A 25,694-nucleotide genomic window follows, 5' to 3' on the forward strand; every position below is an offset into this window, starting at 1 on the left:
CTATCCACCCATATACCCATGTTTGCCTTCACTGACAATGCAGTACTGTATGTGCAAAAGGGTTCATCTTTGTTGTCTGTACCTCCCATGAACCTCTCTCTGTCTTTCTCATCCAAGATTGAGGTTCTTATCCCATCCCAGCTACTTAATACCTCTGTGACTGTGGACAAGAATACCCTCTTAAGGCCTTGGTTTTCTAATATGCAAAATGGAGATATGAATGCCTTTCTTTCCAGTCTAATGAGGCTGCTTCTGAGACTGACCAAACAAGGTCTATGGGAACATTTTGAAAATGTGTTCCTACCTATACATTATAAAAGTTTGGATTTCAGACAGTAAAAGTACTTATTTTTGTCACTACTATAAACCCAAGCCAAACCAAACCTATTGCCATCAAGTCAATTCTGCCTCATAATGACCCTATAGGACAAGTAGAACTGCCCTGCAGTGTTCCAAGACTGTGAATCCTTATGAAAGCAGACTACCTCATCTCTCTCCCTCAAAGCCACTGGTGAATTTGAACAACTAGACTTTTGGTTAGCCGAGCCCTTACCCTCTGTACCAACAGGGTTCCATCTCTCCTTTAGGCAGGCTAATCTGTTTCAACTAATTTTAAGCAATATTCTGATTAATTGAAGAATTACAGAAATGTACAATTTTTTGTTTTTTCAAATATATTGAGTTCTTAGGGTTGTTCTCCACTCCCTATTTAAAAATAAAATCCTTTGCTTAGAAAAGGATCCTCACATAGGGTCTTCTCCCTACCTTCCTTTTAATAAGGAAAGAAGAGTTTGCTACTCAGCAATGATGAGATTTAGAGCCTATCCTACGCTACTGTGCCCTTATTTAACTCAACTGATTATATAAAAAAAAAAAAAAAAAATTTCCCCAGACAAATGACATTCATCAGTGCAGGGGTTAGGCTGTATCTTTTTGGAGAATACAGTTCGATCCTTAAGAGTTAGGGTAGATTTTTGTATCAAGAAATGTGACTTTTTTTTTACATTTTGTACTGTAAATCATAATTATAATTCCATCTTTGTATACAGTGAAGGAAACTGTAAATTATGAATATAAACATGTCACTCAAGGATTTTATTCTTATATTCTCTCCTTTTGCCTTCTTCCCTTCTCTCTACTTCTCCCCACCTCCGTTTCTCTCTCCTTCCTCTTTACCACCCTCCCTATTTCCTTCTTTATTATATTTAAAAATTCTCTCTTTCTAACATTATACCATTGTGTGATTTAATAGCTGAGATATTTGCAACACAATATTGTCTCTAAGTAGTAATCACTTCTTGTGATCAGATAATGGGATGCTTCTTTATTATGGCATGTTTGAATCACTGGTTTTCAGTACCCTAGTGATACTGTGATTGATGTTTGTTGTTTTATTTTACTACAGCAAATCATTTGGAAAGATAAGGGACTACATGCAGTGTCCCAGACAGCTATAACTCATGACCAGTTTATATGTAGAAACATCAGCTCCTAATAATGTGATTTGTATAGAAAAATAATTCTCTGAGATCAAGGGAGAATTGGAATGAAACACTGCCTAGTCATGCACCATCCTCACAAACCTTGTTATACTTCAGCCCATCATTGCAGCCACTGTGTTGAGGGTTTTCTTTTTTGCTGGCCCCCCTCTTTATTAAGCATGATATCCTTCTCCAGGGAATGGTCCATTCTGACAACATGATCAAAAGTAGGTGAGACAAAGTCTGGCTATTCTCACTTCCAAGGAGCATTCCAGCTGCACTTCCTCCAGAATAAATTAGTCCATTTTTCTGGAAGTCCATGGTATTGTCAGTATTCTTCCCCAGCATCATAATTCAAATGCATCAACTCTTCTTTATTCATGGTTCAGCTTTCAAATGTATATGAGGTGATTGAAAATACCATGGCTTGGGTTACACACTTCTTAGCATTCAAAGTGACATCTTTGCTCTTCAACATTTTAAAGAGGTCTTTAAAGATTTGCCTAGTGCAGTATGACATCTGATTTCTTGACTGCTGCTTCCATGGGTATGGATTTTGGATCCAAGTAATAGGAAATTGTTAACAACTTTGATCTTTTCTCCATTTATCATGATGTTGCTTATTGGTCCAATTGTCAGGATGTTTATTTTCTTTATGTTGAGTTGTAATCCATAGTCAGACTGTAGTCTTTAATCTTCATCAGTAAGTGCTTCAAGTCACCTTCTCTTTCAGCAAGCAAGGTTGTGTTGTCTGCATATCACAGATTGTGATGAGTCTTCCTCCAATCTTGATATTGCATTCTTCTTCATATAGTACAGTGGCTCAGATTATTTGCTCATTGAACAGATTGAATAAGTATAGTGAAAAGATACAACCCTGACATACACCCTTCCTGATTTTAAACCAAGCAGTATCTCCTTGTTAAATTTGAACAACAGCCTCCTGTTCTATGCAGAGGTTCCTCATGAGCACAATTAAGTGTCCTGGATTCCTGTTCTTTGCAGTGTTATGCATAATCTGGTATGATCCACATAGTCAAATGCCTTTGCATAATCAGTGAAACACAGGTAAACATTCTTCTGGTATTCTTTGCATTCACCCAAGATCCATCTGACATCACCAGTAACATCTCTCGTTCTGGGCCCTCTTCTGAATCCAGCTTGCATTTCTGGAAGTCCCTGTCAATATACTGCTACAATCATTTTTTAAATATTTTCAGCAGAATTTTACTTGCATATGATATTAATGATATTGTTGGATAATTTCCACATTCTAACAATAATATAGTCTGAGCTTTATTGTGAGGGAACGTGCATCCTGTGTTCTAGTCATAAGGTACTAACATTCTGAAGGCTGAGATTTCTGAGAGAAGTTTGTTGTAATATAGTTTTAATACTGCATTTTAGTAACATTTTTAAAATTGGTTTTGAAGATTTTTGAGGTTACAACTTCTTAGTGTGCTGTTGATTGAGTGTTCTGAAAGAAATATCACTTTAGGTCTTGTTCCCATTGCCTCAAATGCATCTTCTAGGAAATTTACTCTTGCTTGGGCTAAATAAGTGTTCTTTTTTTTTGCTGTAGGATAAGAGATGGATTCTCAATCACGAAGATGTTACCTTGGGAGAATTACTGGGCAAGGTGCGTATTCATCTATGTGAAATAACCTGAAATCTTTATATTGATTGTTAATGCTGCAGAATTGTTAATTTTCTTGAAAGCTGTTTTTGTATTTCAGCACACAGCAAGGCACATTATTACACTTTAACCTAGAAAGACATGTGACAACGTACTTTGTAACTCTTTGTGTTGTCCATTGAAATGGATATGTGAAAATATTTGCATTTTTAAAGTAGAATGTGTAACTCTTTTTTATTTTTTTTCTGGAAGGAATATAGTTCATAAATGATTTCATTACAGCGAGGTAAAACAAAAAGTAGTGAGCTGAGATTTGAAAGAAAAACTGTGGGGGTAATAGAAGTTTAATTAAACACTTAATGGTTTCATTCCATTCATTCCTAGTTGTATGTATTAGTGCAAAAAAGGTGAAATAGTCCTCTTTGGACTTTCAGAATTGTGTATAAAATCATAGATGCTCTGGTAGCCCAGTGGTTAGGGCATTCATTCGGCTGCTAACCAGAAGGTAGCAGTTTGAACCCACTAGTCACTCCACAGGGAGAAAGATGAAGCAGTCTGCTTCCCTAAGATACGGCCTTGATAACTCCATGGGGCAGTTCTCCTCTTGTCCTATAGAGTTGCTGTGAGTTGGAACTGACTTGATGGTAGTTTGCTTGTTTGTTTTTTGGTTTATGTAGAATTATTGTACATAACAAAAAATAGTAACATTATTTCATTATTTATATATATACATGTATCAATATATTCATTTTGTAACTAGCTCTATTATTGATCATTGAGGACAACTATATATAACAAAAAGCCCTTTCTTCCAGTCTAATTGCAAGTGTCTTCCAACTCATAGGCCATGTTAAAATATTTTATATTATATCTAATAATAACAGGATGTTTGATCATTAATAATGTTTGATCAGTTGGTCATGAATGATATTTATAATTGAGTTTCAATGGGTAAATACTAACTCTTTTTCTACCGCACATGTCAACATGTATTTATTTAAACATAGATAAAGATCCAGAAGGATATTACTTGAGAGTTAATACATTTTGGGGGTGGGGGGTAGTGGTAAGGGATTCACTTCTGTGTTTTGTTGCTGTTGCTACTTGCTGTCAAGTTGGCTCTGACTTACAGTGACCCTATACACAACAGAGGGAGCGCTGGTAGCGTAGTGCCTAAGGCACTTGACTGCTAACCAGAAGCCTGGCAGTTCAAACCCACCAGCCACTCCTCAGAAGGAAGGTTGGGCAATGCAATCTACTTCTGTGATGATACTGCCTCAGCAACCCAAGGAGGGGTCGCTGTGAGTCGGGTCCAACTTGATGGCACATGACAACAACAACGCACAACAGAATGAAATGTTTCCCCTCCTGCACCATCTTCATGATTGTTGGTATGCTCGAGTCCATTGTTGCGAGCACTGTGTTTTGAGTGCCTTCCAACGTAGGGGACTAATCTTCCAGCATTGTATCAGACAGTATTATGTTGTGATATGTAACATTTTTTGTTCTTTTTTAAAATTTTCTATTGTGATTTTGATGAAAGTTTAAAGAGGAAATTGATTTCCCATTCAGCAGTTTATACACATTTTCTAGACATTGGCAGGAATCCCCACAATATAACAACACTCTTCCCACTTATGTTTACTTCCCCCTGGGTTTACTGGTCCCATTCATTTTCTTTCCTACTTATTCCTGCCTTCTGAGCTTTGTCTCTGGCAAATGCTGCCCTTTTGATCTCATATGTTTGGTTGTTCTAAGGAGTGTATATCTTTCTGGTATTATTGCTTACCTTATAGGTCTGTCTGATGTTTGGCTGAAAGTTGAGCCATGGCTGTGAGTTTAGATCCAGGCTTGAAGGATGTTTAAAGGCCATGGTATTGGGTGTACCACCTGTCTCTATCAGACCAATAAGCCTGTTTTTTTTTTTTTTTTTAGTTATTTTAAGTTTTGTTCCACATTTTTCTCCTGCTTTATCCAGGACCTCCTATTGTGATCCCTTTCAGAGCAGTCAGCAGTGGTAGCCAGGTACCATCTAGTTTTTCGATCTCAGGTTGTAGAGGGTGGGGTTCATATGGTCCTTTAGTCCTTTAGACTGATTATTTCCTTGGATCTTTGATTTTCTTCGTTCTTCTTTGCTCTGGACAGGGAGAGAACAGTAGTTGCACTTTGGATGGCTGCTCACAATCTTTTAAGACCCCAATTGCTACTCACTAAAGTGTGATGTAGAATACTGACTTTTTGAACTTATGTCACTTGACCTTGATGTCTTCTCAGGCTATGGTCTTGAGCCTCCAGACCCAGCTACTGATTCCCTTAAGGTATCTGGATATAGCTAAGAAGTTTTCATAGCTTTCCCCCTTCATGCTCTACTATACTCATGGATATTTTTGCAGTAAATATAAATACATATATAGAAATTTCCTCTGTTGAACCTATGTATTTTCACAGGTGTAGTCCCTTTTGCCTTCTCACTCCTGTTCAGCTTGCATGTCTATCTATTCATCCACTCATACCTTATAGTCATTGTTGTTATTGCAGGGGTATGTATGTAATAGTATTTATCTTTGTTGCCTGTAACTCTTGTGCTCCTCCCAGTATCTTCCTTTACCTTGATCATTTTGTGCTGAACTATATCCCTCCTTATTGTATGTTGCCCTTCTCTTTCCCAAGTTAATATGCATCTACCCTATAGCTAATTATTTACCCTGCCTTCCCTTCCCACTTTTTATAAATTTCAAAGTATGTTTTTCTGTGATTAAAACTTTTCTTGACTTTTTATTGTGGTCTCATACAATATTTGTCCTTTTGTGATTAATTTCACTCAGGTTAATGTTCTCCAGATTCATCGATATTATTAGGTATTTTGAGATTCATCATTATTCTTTAACATTACATGGTATTTGATTGTGTGTATATACCATAATTTGTTTGTCCATTCATCCATTGATAGGCACTTAAGTGATTTCCATTGTTTTGTTATTATGAATAATGCTGTGATGAACATGGACGTGCATATATCTGCTCATATCATGGCTCTTATTTCCCTAGATTATATATACCTAGTAGTGGAATTACTGGAACATATGGTATTTTTATTTCTAGTGTTTTAAGGACATGCCATATTATTTTTCACAGTGGTTGTATCATTGACTGTTCCCACCAGCAGTATATGAGGGTGGTAGTTTCTCCACATCCTTGCCAGTAATTGTTTTCTAGGTTTTTGAACTTTGCTATTAATGCTGGGGTAGGATGAGATCTCGTTGAGTCTCTAAGGACTTCAGACTCATTAACAGCTTTTGATACACAGATGGCACAACCTTGCTTGCTGAAAGTGAAGATGACTTGAAGCAATTGCTGATGAAGAGTAAAGACTACAGTCTGTAGTATGGATTACACCCCAACATAAGGAAAACAAAAATTCTCAGGACCAATAAGCAACATCACAATAAATGGAGAAAATATTGAAGTTGTCAAAGATTTCATATTACTTGGTTCCACAATCAATACCAAGAGAAATTACAGTCAAGAAATCTGACAATATATTGCACTGGCAAATATGCTGCAAAAGACCTCTTTCAAGTCCTGAAGAGCAAAGATGTCTCTTTGAAGACGAGGGTGCCCCTAACCCAAAGGAAGGTATTTTCAGTTGCCTCATATGCATGTAAAAGCTAGACAGTGAATAAGGAGGACCGAAGAAGAGTTGATGCTTTTGAGTTGTGGTTTTGGCAAAGAAAGTACCATGGGCTGCCGTAAGAACGAACAGATCTGTCCTGGAGGAAGTCCAACCAGAATGCTCCTTGGAAGTGAGAATGATCAGATTGTCTCACCTACTTTGCTCATGTTGTCAGAAGAGACTATTCTCTGGAAAAGGATATCATGTTTCATAAAGTGGAAGGTCAGCAAAAAACAGGGAAGACCCTCAATGAGCTGGATTGACACAGTGACTGCAGTGACGGGCTCTGGTATAGCAAGGATTGTAAGGGTGGGTCAGGATCAGGCAGTGTTTCATTCTGTTGTACATAGGGTCGCTATGAGTCAGAGCTGATTCAACACTACCTAATAACAACAACAACAACAAGGACTAAAAGGAGCTTGGTGGGGCACTGCCTAATGCATTTGACTGCTAACGAGAAGGTTGGTGGTTTAAACTCACCAGCTGCAATGCAGAAGGAAGATGAGGCAATCTACTTCTATAGAGATTTACCATCTTGGAAACTCAGTGAAGGTCTCTGTAAGTCATAATCAACTTCGATGGCAGTGAGTTTGATTTTTTGGGTTAAGGACTGTGAGCATGTGTTTGTTGGCTGCCTGAGTATCATCTTTGGTGAAATGTTTGTTCATGTCCTCTGTACATTTTTTAATTGGATTATTTGTCTTTTTGTTGTTGACATACTAAAATTTTCTATAAATTTTAGACATTAGTCCCTTGCCTGCTGTGTCATCAGAATTTTTATCCCATTCCATAGGTTCTCTTTTTACTTTTTTGGAGAAGTCTTTTGATGCACATAAATGTTCAATTTTTAGTAGGTCCCTGCCATCTAGCTTGTCTTCTGCTGTTTGTACATTTTTAGTTATGTTTGGTAGTATATTCATGCCATGCATTAGGACCTCTTAAGTTTACTCCCCCCTCTTTTTTTTTTTCTATTTGATGATCTTTATGATTTTAGGTTTTACTTTTAGGTCTTTGATACATCTTGAATTAGTGTTTGCATATAGAATGAGAGATGGCCCCTATTTCATTTTTCTGCAAATGGATATCCATTTTTCCCAGCACAATTTGTTAGATTATCTCTTCCCCATTAAATGTACTTCAGCCCTTTGTCAAAGATCAGCTGTTGATAGGTGGATGGTTATACTTCTTGGTTCTCAATTCTGTTCCATTTGTCTATGTGTCTGTCCTTGTACAAATAAATACCAGACTGATTTGACTAGCCTGGCTGTATAGTACGTTTTCAGATCAGGGAGTATGAGACCTCTTACTTTGTTCTTCTTTAATAATGCTTCACTTAGCCAGTTTCTCTTTCCTTTCTACATAAAGTTAGTAATTACGTTTTCCATCTCCTTAAATAGTGATGGAATCTGGCTCAGGATTGCATTATATCTGGAGACTGCTTTGGCTAGTATTTACATTTCCACAATGTTAAACCTTCTTATCTGAGTGTGGTATATTCTTCCGTTTCTGTAGGTCTCTTTTGTTTTCTTGTAGTAGTGTTTTGTAATTTTATTTCTACAGTTCTTTTGTATCTCTGGTTAAAATTATTCCTAAGAACTTCATCTTTTAAGTGGCTATGATACATGGTATTGTTTTCCTGATTTCCTTTTCAGAGTTTTCTTTGTTAGTGTAGAGGAATCTGACTGATTTTTGTATGTTGATCTTGGACCACATCACTTTCCTGGATCCTTCTATTAATTTCAGTAGTTTTCCTGTTGACTATAACTTTCTACATAAAAGTTCATAATATCTGCAAATAGAGATAGTTTTACTTCTTTGCGAGTCTAAATGCCTTTTATTTCCCTTCCTTGCCTTATTGCTTTGGCTAGGACTTCCAATGCAGTTTTGAGTAGGAATGGTGATAAAGGACATCCTTATCTGGTTCCAGTTCACAACGGGAACATTTTCAGTCTTGTTGAGAAAAATGTTGACTGTTGGTTTTATGTATATGTCTTTCATTATGTTAAGGAATTTCCCCTCCATTCTTGTTTTGCTGAGTGTTTTTTTATCAAGAGTGGGTATTGAATTTTGTCACATACCTTTTCTGCATTGATTGATAAAATCATGTGATTTTCCTTTGTTTTATTTATGTGGTGGATTATGTTGGTTGTTTTTCTAGTATTGAACCATCCTTCCATACCTGGTATGAATCCCACTTGGTCATCACGTGTTATGTTTTTGATATATTGTTGGATTCTGTTGGCTAGAATTTTTGAGAATTTCCACGAGAGATATTGGTTTATAATTTTATTTTTCAGTGGTTTTTGCCTGATTTTGATATGTTTGCTTCATAGAATGAGTTCAGTAGTATTCCAATAGGATTCCATCCTTTTCTATATTGTGGACTACTTTGACTAGAATTAGTGTCACTTCTTCTCTAAATGTTCTCTAAATGTTTGTAGAACTTACCAGTAAAGCCCTCTGATTCAGGATATTTTGGGGAGAAGAATTTTGTTTATGAACCTGTGTGTTGTATTCTTTTGTGATGAGTTTGTTCAAATTTTCTAGCTTAGATTGTGTTAGTTTAGTTTGGTGGTGTGTTTCTAGAAAATTTTCCATTTATTCTACATCTTCAAATTTAATTGGAATACAATTCTTCATGTTGTTGTTGTTGTTATGTGCCGTTGAGTCAGACCCAACTCATAGTGACCCCTCCTTAGGTTGCCAAGGCAGTATCACTATGGAAGTAGATTGCCCAACCTTCCTTCCGAGGAGTGGCTGGTGGGTTTGAACCACCAGCCCTTTTGGTTAGCAGTCAAGTGCCTTAGACGCTATGCTACCAGAACTCCCACAATTCTTCATAGTATGCTGTTATTTACCCTTTTTATTTCAGAGTTCTCTTATGACATTGTGTGTTTCATTTCTTTTCCTTTTTTTTTTTTTTTTTTTTTGCACCTTCTTCTTTTCCTTTTTAAAATTTGCTGGTGGTTTTTCAATTTTATTATTCCTTTCCAAAACCAGCTTCTAGTCTTAGTGATTTTTTTCTGTTATTTCTCTCTTCTACTTATCTCTTCTGGAATTATCATTATTTCCTTTCTTCTGGTGACTGTAATGATTTTTTGGTGTTTTTTCATAAATATTAGAGATATTTGGTTAAACTGGATTTTTGTTCTTTTTGATGTGTGTGTTTATTGCAATAAATTATTCTCTGAGTACTGCTTTTTGCTGTGTCTCAATGATTTTGGTTTGTGTTTCATTCTCGTTTGATTCCATGTATTTTTTAAGTTCATTTTTTATTTCTTATACTGCCCTGTAGTTTTTAAGCAGTATATTATTCAGTTTCCACATAATTGAATTTTTTTGTTGTTTTCTTGTTTAATTTATAATTTTATAGCATTTTGATCTGAGAAGATGCTTTATGTTTTATGTTTTTAAATTTATTGAGACCTGCTTTGTGGCCTAAAATGCTGTTTATTCTGGTGAATGTTCCATGTGCACTGGAAAAGAGTGCATATTGTGATGTTCTGGGGTGAATCATTCTGTATACACCATGAGGTCAATTTGGTTGATTATGTTGTTTTGCTCTTTATCTTTTGGTTTTGTTTTTCTTTTCTAGTAGTTCTGTCCTTCATCAAAAGTGGTAAAGTCTCTTACAATGATTGTGAAGTTGTCTATTTCTCTTTTCAATTCTGTTAAAATTTGATTTATGTATTTTGAGATTCTTTGAGTGCATAGGTATTTATTATGGTTCTATTCTCTTGTTGGATTGATCCCTTCATCATTAAATAATGTCCTTCATTGTCTCTTTTGCTAGTTATTTCCTTAAAGTCTGTTTTATCAGAAATTAATATTGACCCTCCTGTTCTTTTCATTGATTAACATTAGTTCGATATACGCTTTTCTATCTTTTGATTTTTTGCTTATTTTTGTTTTTGTGTTTAACTTGTGTCTTGTAGACAGCATATAGATAGATCACATTTTCTCATCCATTCTGCTGTTGTCTGTGTTGTCTGATACGTTTTCTCCACTTACATTTAGTATAATTGTTGATGGATATTAATTTACTGCTGTCATTTTGCTGAGGGATTTTTTTTGTTTGCTTGTGGTCCAATGATTTTTTTGTTTCATGTATTTTTCTTTGCTGAGTTCATTATACTCACTGCTGTCGAGTCAGAGCCAACTCATAGTGACCCCTCTTTAGGTTTCTGAGGCAGTATCACTATGAAAGTAGATTACCCAACCTTCCTTCCAAGGAGTGGCTTATCTTTTCCTTCATTGCTGTTGTTTTAGTGTTTACTAAAATTTATGTCATTTTATCAATATCCACAATCAATGCCCTGGAAGCCACAGTCAAGAAATCAGATGACGTATTGAACTGGGCAGATCTGCTGCAAAAGACCTCTTTAAAATGTCAAGGAGCAAATACATCACTTTGAAGACTAAGGTGTGCTTAATTAAAATCATGTTTTTTTCAGTTGCCTCATATGCATGTTAAAGTTGGACAGTGAATAAAGAAGACTGGAGAAGAATTGATGACTTTTAATTGTAGTGTTGGTGAAGAATACTGATGATACCATGAACTGCCAGAAGAACAGACAAATCTTTCCTGGAAGAAGTATAGCCAGAATGGTCATGCTTTGTCTCATCTACTTTGGTCATGTTGTCAGAAGTGACCAGTCCCTGGAAAATGATATCATGCTTGGTAAAGTAGCGGGTCAGCAAAAGATGGGAAGACCCTCAATGAAATGTCTGCAACAGTGGGCTTAAGCATAGCAATGATTGTGAGGATGTTGCAGGACCATTCATTGTTATATTCTGTTGTATGAAGGGTCATTATGAGTTGGAGCTGACTTGATGATACCTAAAAACAAGAAATCTTTATGAAATTCTTCTTTTTTATTTTGGTGAGTGTGGTAATTTGGTTTGTGTGTCAACTTGGCTGGGCCTGGTTGAAGGGCTGGGCAGCTGGATGTAGTATTCCCCATGATGAGACTGGTAATCTACTCCATGATGGAATCTATTGTGAGCAGCTGAGTAGCTGCCTTAGGGAATGTGGTCTGCTTCCTGTATATAAGCAGAAGCTTGGGGAATGGTCTCTAGCTTATGGCACCTTGAACCCTGAATGTTGCTGTGTTGTTCATCAGCCTGCCATGCTCTGCTGACCTTGGGAGTTACAATGGACTTGAATTAATGGCCTGTATTGTGATTTGGTAATATCAGGACTGTGCCTTTTTACTTGTCAACCTTGGGCTTGGCAGCCTCAGAAGCGAGCCGCTGTCTGAGTGAAGAAAAGCCTCTAGCTTCAGTGGGCCAGGAGCTAGAGGCAGAACTGAAGCCCATGGTCAAGGGGCTTTCACACAGCCCCTAGAGTCTGGCACTTTTCCCTCCAAACTGTTAGAGAATGAACTCCTATTTGTTAAGGCCATCCCATTTGTGGTATATTCCTGTCAGAGCAGCACTAGGTAACCAGAACAGTGAGAAAGTTTATTCATTTTCTTTGATGTTACCATATAATTTATTATTGTTTTCCCAAGTTTAAATAAGTCCGTTCTGTCTTTATATCATCTTGATTCTGTCTGTAACTTCTGTAGCTACAATATTTATCCCTCTTTTTGTTTTGAAGTTATCATTGTTTACAAATTGATGTCTCTAGTTATCTATTTTCTCTTTTAGAGTTATTTTATTTTGGTTACTTCTATATCTGGAGTGATTTCTGAGCGATGTTGTTGAGTGTCTTAATCTACAATTGTTGTCTGCTGTTGTTGGTCTCTGTATGAAGGGCTCCCTTAGCATTTCTTGTAAGATTGGTCTGGTTTTTACAAATTCACTTATTTTCTGTTTCTCTGTGAATGTCCTAATTTTGTAATTGTATTTAAGGAACAATTTTGCTGGATATATTATTCTTGTTTGTCAGTTTTTTATTTCAGAGCTTTATATATGTCATCCTGTTGCCTTCTTGCCTGTGTGGTTTCTCCAATAATTCAGAGCTCATTCTTATTGGTTCTCCTTTCTAGGTTTTTCCTGTGCTGTTTTCAGGATCCTTTCTTTGTATTTGGTTTTGGAAAGTTTGATTATGATATGTCTTGGTGATTTTCTTTTGGGATCTAACCAAATTACAGTTTGTTGAACTTCTTGAGTGCATATCTTCTTGTTGTTTATGGTATTAGTGAAGTTTTCTTCCAACAAATCTTTGACAATTTTCTTGGGTTTTATTATTTTTTTGGGGGGGATTCTCTTTCCATTCTGAAATTCCAGGCAAACATAAGTCATTCCTCTTGATGGTGTCACATATACTTCTTAGGCTTCATTTTTATTATTATTATTCCTCTAACATATTAGTATTGAGTTGTCTTTAGTTTCGCTATTTCTCTCTTCCTTTGATTCAATTCTACTCCTTTGCCCTTCTAATGCATTACCTGTTTTTGAAATTGTAGTATAATCCAGGACACAAATAAATTTATTCATACCCAAAGTCATTGTAGCACTATTCACAATAGAAAACAGATGGAAACAACCTAAATGACCAGTAACTGATAAATGGATAACCAAACTATAGTGCATACTTAAAATGTAATAGTATGCAAGACTGAATAATGAAAAACACATTAAACACTTCATAACATGGATGAACTTGGAGGATGTTATTTTGATCAAATAAGTCATTTACAGAAGGACAAATGTATGAGTCCACTATTTTAAGAAGTCAAGGAAATGTTTAGACACAGAAGGAATCTTTCTTTGTTAGTAACCAAGGATGGAAGGGTACAGGAGGGAAAATTGCTAGCTAGGTAAGAGATACATACTGATTTGTGTCAAGGGAAAGGCAATATATTAAAATCAGGTGACCAGCAAAATATCACTAAGAAAAAGGAAGACACAGAGAGGTGCACAAGAGGTACAGACAATAAAGGTAAATACTATTATATATGCAATACAGCATTATTAGTAATAACAAACATTAATCTATGGGTGGCTACATAGGTGGAGAGGCAAGATGATCAAGTTTGTGCAAGGGAACAGGAATATATCCATGACCATATATAGGTTTGGCAGATGATATATCTGTATGGATATTTGTGTGTGCTATAAAAGATGTCTGTATATATAATACAGGAACAGGGTGCAAAGTTATAATAACTTGTAACCACAACCAAATACCTTGAGGAGTGAGTTGCTGGGCCTGAAGGCTTGGGACCATGGTTGCAAGGGACATCAAGATCAATTGGAATAACATAGTACACAGAAACTTTGTTTTACATCTTACTTTGGTGAGTAGTAACTAGGGTCTTAAAAGCTTGCAAATGGCCATCTAGATACAACAATTGGGCTTCCTCATACAGAGCAAAGAAGAGTGAGGAAAATCAAATACACATGGAAACAATTAGTTCAGACAACTAGTGGATCATGTGAACCTCAGCCTACATGACCCTGAGACCAGAAGAACTAGATGGCCCAGTTACCACTGCCCAGCGCTTGGGAAGGATCACAATTGGAGATCCTGGATAGAGTAGGAGAAAAATATGGAACAAAATTAAAAATCCTAAAACTGACCAGGCCTACTGCTCTGATAGAGATTGGTGAAAACCCCAAGACTATGGCTCCTAATCACCTTTTTGGGCCTGGAATTGAACTCACTCCCATGGCTTAACCTTCAGCCAAACAATAGACAGCCTTATGAGATGAACAGTTACACCAGGGAGGTACATTCCTTAGAAAAGTCAATCATGGGAGACCAGAATGGCAGCATTCATGTAGGGAGAAGTCTCAGGAGGTAGGAATGCATAGGAAAGAAGGACACAGGGAAAAACTACAGAGAGGAAGTAGGAAGAGAGCTTTTTCATTGTGGGGTTTGTAGTCAGTGTCATGAAACAAAATATGTATGGACTTTTTGTGGAAAACAAATTTCCTCTGTAAACTTTGACTTATATCACTCAATCGAACATTTTGGATTTATTGAGTTAGTCTATTTGACTTCCAATTGGAGATGTTGGGAAAGCTGTTGGATGTCATGGTTGGAGTTTAGGAGAGAGGTCTAGTCAAAATGCAAATTTGATACTTGTTGGTGTATAGATGCTATTTGATTCTATGAGACTAGATATATTCAACAGGGAAGTGAGTTGGAGATAGAGGAGAAAGGAAGCTATCCTGATGTATTCAGAATCTAATGAGGATTATAGAAGGAGAGATGAAGACTAACCAAGGACCAAGGCTTTCTTATAATGCCAAGTACAGAGAGGAGATATCATGTGATTTTTCCTCATGGACTTTGAGTCAACAGTAGTGACAAAGCTGTGCTAGTTGTATGGTAGGAATGTCCCTTGGCCTAGGGAAGCATAGTCCTTTTGTCAGTGTTTGGAGATATTCTGCTTTACAACTACTGATACAGTTGAAGTCTTCTTGGAGATTTTTGTCTTAATGAAGGAGTTATTGCTGTTAGGTGCTGCCAAGTTGGGTGTGACTCATAGTACAACAGACCAAATGTTGCCCGGTCCTGTGCCATCCTCAAAATATTTGCTATGCTTGAGCCCATCATTGCAACCACTGTGTTAATTCCTCTTGTCGAGGGTCTTCCCCTTTTTTGCTTTCCCTCTACTTTACCAAGCATGGTATCTTTCTTCCAAGAATAGTCGACAACATGACCAAAGTAGGTGAGATGAACTCTAGCCATTGTTTGCTTCTGAGCAGCATTCCAGCTGTATGTCTTCCAAGACAAATTTATTTATTCTTCTGGCAGTTCATGATATTTTAGTGTTCTTCACCAGCACCACAGTTCAAATGCATTGATTCTTCTTCAGTCTTCCTTATTTGTTACCCAAATCTCACAGGCAGATACCTATTGAAAATTCCATGGCTTGGGTCAGGCACACCTTAGTTTTCAAAGTGACACTTTTGCTATTTACACTTTATAGAGGTCTTTCAAAGCAGATTTGCCAAGTGCAATATACTGTTTGATATGAGTGCTGTTTCCTTGGGTGTTATTGTGGATCCAAGTAAAAAGAAATCCTTGATAACTTCAGTATTTTCTCCAAACTCAAGGCTGTAGTCTATAATCTTTATCAGTAAGTGTGTCAGAGTCTTCACTTTCAGCAAACAAGGTTTTGTCATCTGCATATCTTAGGTTGTTAATGAATCTTCCTCCAATCCTGATGCCATGTTCTTCTTCATATAGACCACCTTCTCTGATTATTTGCTCAGCATACAGATTGAATAAGTGTGGTGAAAGCATACAACCCTGACACACCTTTCCTGATTTTAAACCATTCAGTATTCTCTTGTTTTGTTTGAACACTTGCCTCTCGATTATGTATAGGTTCCTCATGAGAACAATTTAATGTCCTAGAATTCCTATTCTTCTCAGTTATCCATAATTTGTTGTGATTCACACAGTATAATGTCTTTTCATAGTCAATAAAACACAAGTAAACATGTTCCTGGTATTCTTTGCTTTCAGCTAAGATCCATCTGACATCAGCAATGATATCCCTCATTCCATGCCCTGTTCTGAATCTGGCTTGAATTTCTGTCTGTTCCCTGTCAATATACTTCTGCAATTGTTTTTTAATTATCTTTGCAAAATTTTACTTGTTTGTACTGTTATTGATATGGTTTGATAATTTCCATATTCTGTTGAATCACCTGTCTGTGGAATGGGCATAAATTTGGATCTCTTCCAGTCGGTTGGCCAAATAGCTGTCTTCCAGATTTCTTGGCATAAACAAGTGATCAGCTCCAGTGTTGCATCTGGTCATTGAACGATCTCAGTGAATATTCCTTCAATTCCAGGAGCCTTGTTTTTTGCCAGTTTCTTCAGTACAGCTTGGATTACTTTCTGCAGTACTATTGGTTCTTGATCATTTACTACCATTTGAAGTAGATGAATGTCAACCAGTTCTTTTTGGTATGGTGACTCTGTATTCCTTCTGTCTTTTCTTGATGCTTCTGCATTGTTTAATATTTTGCCCATAGAATCCTCCAGTATTGCAACCCATGGCTTGAATGTTTTCTTCCGTTCTTTTAGCTTGAGAAACGCTGAACATGTTCTTCCTTTTTGGTTTTCAAATTTCAGATCTTTGCACATTTCATTATAATACTTTATTCTGTCTTGTCAAGCCATGTTTTGAAATCTTCTGTTCAGCCCTTTTACTTCATCATTTCTTCCATTCTCTTTAGCTACTCTATGATCAAGAGCAAATTTCAGAGTCTCTTCTGACATCCATTTTGGTCTTTTCTTCCTTTCTTGTCTTTTTAATGCCTTTTACTTTCTTCATATGTGATGTTCATAATGCCATTAAGAAGGCCACTTATCTGGTCTTCAGTCATTGGTGTTCAGTGCATCAAACTCATTCTTCAGATGGTCTCTAAATTCAGGTAGGGTATAATCAAGGTCATACTTTGGTTCTCATTGGCTTTATTTAATTTTCTTCAGCTTCAGCTTAAACGTGCATATGGGGAGTTGGTGGTCTGGTCCACATTAGGCATCTGACATTTTTCTGTCAATAATATCAAGCATCTCCATCCACTCTTTCCACAGATTTGGTTGATTAGATTCCTGTGTATTCCATCTAGCAAGATCCATGTGTATGTTGTTGTTGTTGTTATGTGCCATCGAGTCGGACCCGACTCATAGTGACCCCTCCTTGGGTTTCCGAGGCAGTATCACTACAGAAGTAGATTGCCCCATCTTCCTTCCAAGGAGTGGCTGGTGGGTTTGAACCGCCAGCCTTCTGGTTAGCAGTCAAGTGCCTTAGGCACTATGCTACCAGAGCTCCTCCTGTTTATGTTGTTGAAAAAAGGTATTTCCAATGAGTAAGTCATTGGTCTTGCAGAAGCCTGTCATGTGGTCTCCAGCATCATTTCTGTCACCAGTGCCATCTTTTCCAGCCACCAGTGCTTCTTTGTTTCCATCATTTGCAATCTAATCACCAGTAATTATCAATACATTTTGATTGCATATTTGGTCAACTGCAGAAGTTGGTAAAAATCTTCAATTTCTTCATCTTTGGCTTTCATGGTTGGTTTGTAAATTTGAATAATAGTCATATTAACTGGTCTTCCTTGTAGGCATACAGATATTATGCTATCATTGACACCAATTGTACTTTAGGATAAATCTTGAAATGTTCTTTTTGACCATGAACATGATGCCATTCCTCTTCAATTTATCATTCCTGGCATAGTACAACATATGATCGCCTGTTTCAAAATGGCCCGTAACAGTCCATTTCACCTCACTAATGCCTAGGGTATCAATCTTTATGTGATACTTCTTTTTTTTTTTTTTTTTCTTTTTGGCAACTTCCAATTTTCCTAGATTCATATTTTTGCATTCCACATTCTAGCTGTTTCTTCTCATTTTGAGTCATGCCACAACAGCAGATGAAGGTCCAGAAAACTTTGCTCCATCCACGTCATTAATGTTGACTCTACTTTGAGGAGTCTGCTCTTCCCAAGTTACATTTTGAGTACCTTCTAAACTAAGGGTCCCATCTTCTGGCACTATATTAGTCAGTGTTTCACTGTTAATTCTAATGTTTTCCAGTTATATGTCAGACAGTGTTTCACTACTACTCATAAAGTTTTCAGTGGCCAGTATTTTCAGAAACAGATGGCCCCATCCTTCTTCCCTGTCTGTCTTCTTCTGGGAGCTCTGCTGAAACTTATCCTCCAAAGGTGGCCCTACTTTTGTTTCAAATACCTGTGGTATAGCTTCCAGCATCACAACAACATGCAAGCCACGGTAGTACAACAAACTGACAGATAAGTGGTGTTGTGAAGAAGGTGATATAAAAATTAGATAGCATTTTCCCTGATATAAAGGGGTTTTTTAAAAAAATGGAGGAAAAAATGTAACAAAGGCATGATATGTTTTTGGGCTCAGTAAATATTTGAAATACATGTAACAATTGACACCTGTAATGTGGAGCTATGAAAGACTAAGAAAGTGAAAGGTGATTGGAAGATAATTGAGCTAAGAAATGGAATAATCAAAGTTGTCCCTTTGAAAGATTAATCCCACACGCTATGGTAGATGAATTGCATGAGTAAGGTAGTGAAGATGAGATCAATTGAGGGGAATAATTGAGGTCCTGAGGTAGGGTGGCGTTTGTAAGAATGTAAGGAGTTAGACAGAAAGCAGTTACTGTGGAGGTAAAATCTGAATGCTTATTGGGAGAATGATGGTCCTAGATATTGAAAATGGTAAACTAAGAGAAGTCTTGATGAATAAAGTAATCAGCTTTAGAATTATAGGTGCTTTCAAAACCGTTCAGGTAAATAGAATTATATAAGTAGTCCCGTGTGTATGAATAATAGCTTCTGTTAGCTCTGAGTCTGGTATAATAAGAAATGATCTGACAGTTGTGCAAGAAAACCTTGAGAGTATCCAACGGGAAAAAAAAGTGAAGTTCAAACTTTCTTTTTTTAATTTACAATGAATGATTAGTATGTTAAGAGAATTTATGTCTACTTTTCATGAAAAATAATAATTGTTTTTTTAATCATTATTTTGCAGTGAATGTTAGATTTAATGGGAAAAATAAATATAGAACATTTCATTGAAAATAGATTTCAAATCTTCTAATAATTATTTTGTTATTATTTATTAATAGCTAATAGTTCAAAGTGTATAGATGTTACATGTTTAAGAGTTACATCTATTTCAGAACACCAAAATTCAATAACTAGCAGATAGCTACTTAAATTACTTTTTGGTCTCATCAGTAGTATCATTCGCTCATTTTATAGTGTTTGCATGTTATGATCATAACTATTTTAAAAATACTTATACATATATTGAAAGACTTAAATGATCAAAAATAGATGTTTTACTGGTTTGTTAGCATTTATTCATTTTCCTCTCTAATTTCTAAGCATTATGTAATATTTTATTTTGCAATTATAAGAAAAGAACAATAAATTATCTTCAAACTTCCTACTTTCTCTTCAATAAACAGGACTGGAGAACACACATTTTATTTCAAAATATATTCTAGCTACAGAATAAATTTAGGAGCTCATACATTTAGAAATTAGTTCGTCATGGTTCACATTGGTATTTTGATGGGCCCTTCCTCTTCCTTGCTTCCTTTCAGAGATTGACAGCCTACAACAGTGGCTGTTGATAATCCATCTTTCTTGATTCTTTTGCTTTTCTCATATTCTCCTTTAACCTCATACTCTTCAGCAGACATACAGCTACGTGGATCAGTACCAATCATTATCTCACTAAATCTTTGGTTTCCTTTTTAAATATTACTGGATTGTTTTTTGTTAATCTAATAAAATGTAGCATTTGGTATGTTGAATAGTGTATTTAGGGTTGGAGGGTTGGTAAGAGCAATAGTCCCTGTCTTTATTTCATCCTCAGACTCTGATTAAAACTTGCAGAATACTTTGATTAATTCAAGGTGCTTCATTACATGCTTTCTTTACACTTAGCAAAGTCTTAAGTGGTTGCCATACACCTCAAACAATGTATTTGTATTTTCAGGGAAATTTTGGTGAAGTATATAAGGGCATATTAAAGGATAAAACTGCTGTTGCTGTCAAAACATGTAAAGAAGATCTTCCTCAGGAATTGAAAATAAAATTTTTACAAGAGGCCAAGTGAGTTCTTTAACAATATGTTTATTTCTAACTTAATCCTCAAAATGTAAATTTGAAGACATCTTAAGTTGTGACTGCTCAAGTAGTAAGTAAGTAAGCATTTTCAAAACCCTCATAAGTAAGTGCTTTCACAATGTGGGAACAAAGTTTCTATGTTTTTTTAGGTAGACAGATCCATTAGGCAATCACAGTCAACGGAAGCAGGTGCTAACAAGCAGCAAATGAGGATTTTTCAAGGCTTTAAAAAATGATTTTTTACTTATCTCATATATACATATATGAATGTTGTTACTGTTTTTAAAGTAGAAATAGTACTGTGTTATATACATAGAATATATAATTTATATGTAATACTTATCTACCCCACCCTCTTTAGGTACTATGGCTTAATTCTGTTTTTTCCAGCTATTAGTTATCCTTTTTGAAAACCTCAATTTCTTTCTTCAACTCATTTTTCTAACATTTGTTCCAAATTTGCATACTATTTCTTTTTGATTCAATCTTCTGGGTGATTCCATTATTTTTCTTTATTATTAGATTAATATTCCACCTGGTTTACACATGTACTACAGATGCTTTAAATTATTCTGTGAATAGAAAAATGAGATATGTCCAACAAAACATAAAATAAATGGAAAGGTACTTTGGGCAGACTAAGCAGGATAAATACGTAGATGGGAGAATGGGTGAATGGATATATAGAGAGATGGGTAGGAGACATGGATCCAAAGATACATGGTATCAAAGGAGGAAGGAAAAAAGTATGTGAATGCATTTATATGTTTGTGTGTGTCTGTCTGCATGTGTGTGGTCTCCATCATGGCTTAGTATACAAAATGAACTTTCTTTAGAGTGCAGTGGGAGAACATAAGATAAAGCAACAAGAGAAGTAAACCCCTGAGCACAGAGTATTTTGACCTGCATTTTTCCATTCATTGATGGGAATGGATTAAACCGGTTGGATATATAGAGAACGAATATTATAGAAGAAAGTTGTAAACGTGTTCCTTTCATGTATGTTCTTGGTAATTAAGAAAAAACATTCTTATGAGAACTAAAATTATTTCTTACAAGAAAGAAAAAGACATGTTATCACAATTTGAACCCTTGTAGCCTCCTTATTTTATAATATTCATATGTATTCTTAAGGTATATGACTATGTCTAACATTATTTTTAAAAATATTGAAATAATTTTCTTCTAGTTTGTTACTCTTACTGCAGCAAGAGTTTAATTACTCTTTTAAAATGAGATTTCCTAGTTTCACATTAAAAGTGGTATTTGTATCATTTTAAATGTCCAAGTGTCCTTTACTAGACTTTACAGCTATTTGTTTAGATATTTAGTATTATCCGAGCTTGTGCTATTTTTTGGAATTTCTTTAATAAACAGTTTCTGTAACCTAATGGATGACATTTTCTATTAAAGTCATACATTATAAAACTTTCTCAAAAATTCTAGTGGAACTTCTAGGCTTCTCTCCAAATACAGTTATTGTTCCATTCTCTTAGGAAAGAAAACTTTGAATTTATAACTATGTTACAAAGATAATAAGGATATAAATTTTGATACTCTACTCTGTTTTTAGTATATATATATAAAGTATACGTATACTAAAATATATGTATGTGAAGTTTTATCTTTCCTACTCTAATGAACTTTTGCCTTTTCTAAACATGAGTTTTCCTCTGCTTTGGTTTAAGCCTATTCTAAAAGTCTGTTAGCTAATTTTTAGCCCTTTGCCAGCTTTCTCAAAACTTCTGAATTTTTACTATTTTGAAGTTGATTATGATCATTGAGAAAGCATTTAATTGTTATAAAATATTATCATGAAGTCATTACCATTTAGCATTTACTAGTATGAGTTGAATTCTTATTTTTATGTATTCTGAAATTAAGTGTATACATTAAAGAAAAGAAAAGAGGTACCATTCTAGCAGCTTACCAAATACAGTTGAAGGAGTTTTGCATATTTTGGACTAAGTAGATTATTGTTCATCATTCCAGTTGGATAATGATTTTTAAAATAAATATTCAGTTGAATTAAGGAAAATTGACTCATTCTTCCTATATTATTTTGCCAGTATTTATCAATATCTGTTTGTATATATCTTAATTATCATAAATTGGGGAACTGAAGTTAAAAAAGTATAATTTGTGATTGTAATCATTAAAATGCATTTTACTTGCACATTTTATATATGATCAAAAGTTAATACTTTAACTATTTATCATTCAAATGATAACTATGCTTATATCTTTCCCTCTCTTATTAGAATTCTCAAGCAATATGATCATCCCAATATCGTTAAACTTATAGGAGTTTGCACACAAAGACAGCCTATTTACATCATTATGGAACTGATTCCAGGTAATATGATTTGAAAAGTTTGTCAATGACATTTTAATGTCATGTTTTATTACTTGTGTATATTCAGTCTCTTTGATTTCTCTTTATAAAGTTTTTAAGGCTTTTGCTTAACATTTTCCTGACGGCAAAGAACTTGTACACATGCTGGATTTTTTTATAGGCTATAATACTTTGCTATTTTCTAGAAAATGTCAGCCAACACTGGTTGTTTTGGTTTTGTTTTAGGAGACAGATTTATTATTACAGTGCCACTACACATGGAATTTAGTTATTTTATAGTGTTACCTTAAAATAGCTTTCACTGTAGTTACAAAAAGATGAATGAGTATGCCCAAAGACTTAACAATTTTGTAGACCATAATTATAATTAAAATGTGATGTGTTGATATTATAAATACATGTTAACATTCACACAGGTGCATCTGACCTTGTCTGGAAACTCTTGGAAAGATTCACTGCCAGAGTTATTCAGGTTGCTGACAGAATCCCATTCCTTATGGTTAATGGTTTGAGCTTCCTTTTTTTTTTTTCTTCCTGGATGTCAATTTGGAACATCTCCTTAAGATCTCCTGCATTCTTTCATTCCTTTTCTCATGGCCTCCTCCATCTTCAAAACCAGAAAGTGTTTTTATGTTCTCTAACCTCTTCTTTTGCAGCCAAAGTATACATTCTGCTTTTAAAAGGGCTCATATTGTTAGATCGTTTGTACGTGGATAATCTCCAGGTCAGCTGTATCATATGTCAGGATGTAATTATGGGAATGATAACTCACCATGTTCACAAGTTCTAGTGGATTAGAGTTGCTATCATTGGGTGGTTGTCTTCAAATTCTGCCTATTATAGTAAAGAAAAACAAAAATAATAACCTCCCTACCACTGAGCCAGATCTGACTCCTAGTGACCCCTCCTTGGGTTTCCAAGGTGGTATCACTACAGAAGTAGATTGCCTAATCTTCCTTCTGAGGAATAGCTGGTGGGTTTGAAACACCAGCCTTCTGGTTAGCAGTCAGATGCTTTAGGCACTACACCACCAGAGACAGGGTTAAATTGTCTTAAAGGTTAGTTGCAATGTAGAATCTGAAGCCATATCAGTGAACTTTTTATACTCTGATATATTAAGTCTATTGGGCTGTCTTGCATTTGGAAAGCACTTTTTACCCATGTGTGATTTTGTCAGATCCTGCTTTGATCATTTGGAAAATACTTGGTTACCAGGGGTTAGGCAAATCTTCCAAATGGTAACAAAATTCAGTATAAAATGTCAAAAGATCACATTCATTAATGTAACTACTGGTCTCATCAAAAAAGTATAGAGAAGCTATCAGATTCTTATTTTCCAAAATTTAATTTGAAAACTTTGATTTTATCACTATCAATTTTCCTTGAAATATCAGGATCACTTTATTCATTTTTTAGAAAATATGTAATCTAATAACTATCTTTCTTTTTAGCAGACTTATTAAAGTCTAATTGACATACAATAAATTGTACATATATTAAGTATGGGAGATTTGGTGGTGCAGTGCTTAAGGCATTTGGCTGCTAACCAGAAGGTTTGTGGTTCGACCCACAAACTGTTCCAAGAAGGTAAAGATTTACCACCTTGGCATCCCAATGGGGATCGCAATGAGTTGGAATCGACTCATTGGCAGTGTTTTGTTTTGTTTTAAATATAAAGTATATAATTTGATTAGTACTGACATGTATGTATGTGTATGGAACCATCACCACAATGAAGGTGATGAACACATCCATGTTTTCCTATGCTCTTCTTTAATTCTTTCCTCTCACCTCTCTCTCTCCCTATTCCAGGCCCCAGGCAACCACTGATGTGCTTTCTCTCACTAAATGTTTGTTTGCCTTTCCTAGAATCTTATGTAAATTGTATTTTATAGTATGTATTCCTTTTTTGGTCTGATTTATTTCACTTAGCACAATTATTTTGAGAGTCACCAAAATATTGTAATATATGTTGCAATATATATCAATAGTACATTCTTTTTATTGCTTAGTAGAATTATATTGTATGGATATACCATAATTTATCTATTACTCTTTTGATGAACTTTTGGGTTTATAACAGTTTGGGACTGTTACAAATAAAGCTAGTATGACCATTCATGTTCTAGTCTCTGTATCGACATATTCTTTCATTTTCTTGGGAAAATGCCTAAGAGTTCAATGGACAGGTCATATAGTATGTGTGTCTTAAGTTTTTAGGAAGCTACTAAACTGCTTTCCAAAGTGATTATATAATTTATATTTCTACCACCAGTCTGTGATAGTTCCAATTCTTCCACATCCTTGTCAAAACTTGATCTGGTCAATCTTTAGCCATTGTAATATTTGTGTAGTAGTACTTTGTTGTATCCTTTCACCATATTTATTTAGTCATATGCTGAGCAGATAACCTGAGAAGCTGGACTGTATGAAGAAGAACAGAGTGTCAGGATTGAAGGAAGACTTACTAATAAATAGTGATAAGCAGATGGCACAACCTTGGTTGCTGAAAGTGAAGATGACTTGAAGCACTTACTGATGAAGATCAACAACTGCAGCCTTCAATGTGGATTATACCTCAACATAAAGAAAACAGAAATCCTCACAACTGTACCAGTAAACAACATCACTATAAATGGAGAAAAGATTGAAGTTGTTAGGGATTTCATACTACTTGGAAAGAGCTTGAAAGTACTTGAAAGTGTTACAGAACAAAGATGTTACTTTGAAGACTAAAGTGTGCCTGAGCCAAGCCATAATTTTTTCCATCACCTCATATGTGTGTACCGCCCAGAGTAGCAGGCCGGAAGAGCAGGAGAAAGGGGATAAAAGCCTTGAACCCGGACAGAAGAGCAGTCAGCCCCAGGGTTACAGGTGAGGAGAGACAACTCAGGGATGCCCAAAGAAGCAGGCCAGAAGAGCAGGAGAAAGGGGATTAAAAGCAAGGAA

General features: G+C 35.6%; 1 protein-coding gene across 1 annotated transcript in view; it reads left to right on the top strand.

The window, feature by feature from the left end:
• FER (FER tyrosine kinase) overlaps window positions 1-25,694 on the top strand; it is a 627,157-nt gene that overhangs the window by 387,317 nt on the left and 214,146 nt on the right. Inside the window, exons 12-14 of the mRNA XM_007952586.2 lie at window positions 3,064-3,120; window positions 20,259-20,374; window positions 22,651-22,745. Of these exons, the coding sequence (XP_007950777.1) occupies window positions 3,064-3,120; window positions 20,259-20,374; window positions 22,651-22,745 (268 nt within the window). The remainder of the gene's footprint in view (window positions 1-3,063; window positions 3,121-20,258; window positions 20,375-22,650; window positions 22,746-25,694) is intronic.

This window comes from Orycteropus afer, unplaced genomic scaffold (assembly GCF_000298275.1).
Source record: "Orycteropus afer afer isolate SDZICR_OR568_19922 unplaced genomic scaffold, OryAfe1.0 scaffold00350, whole genome shotgun sequence".
NCBI lineage: Eukaryota > Metazoa > Chordata > Mammalia > Tubulidentata > Orycteropodidae > Orycteropus > Orycteropus afer.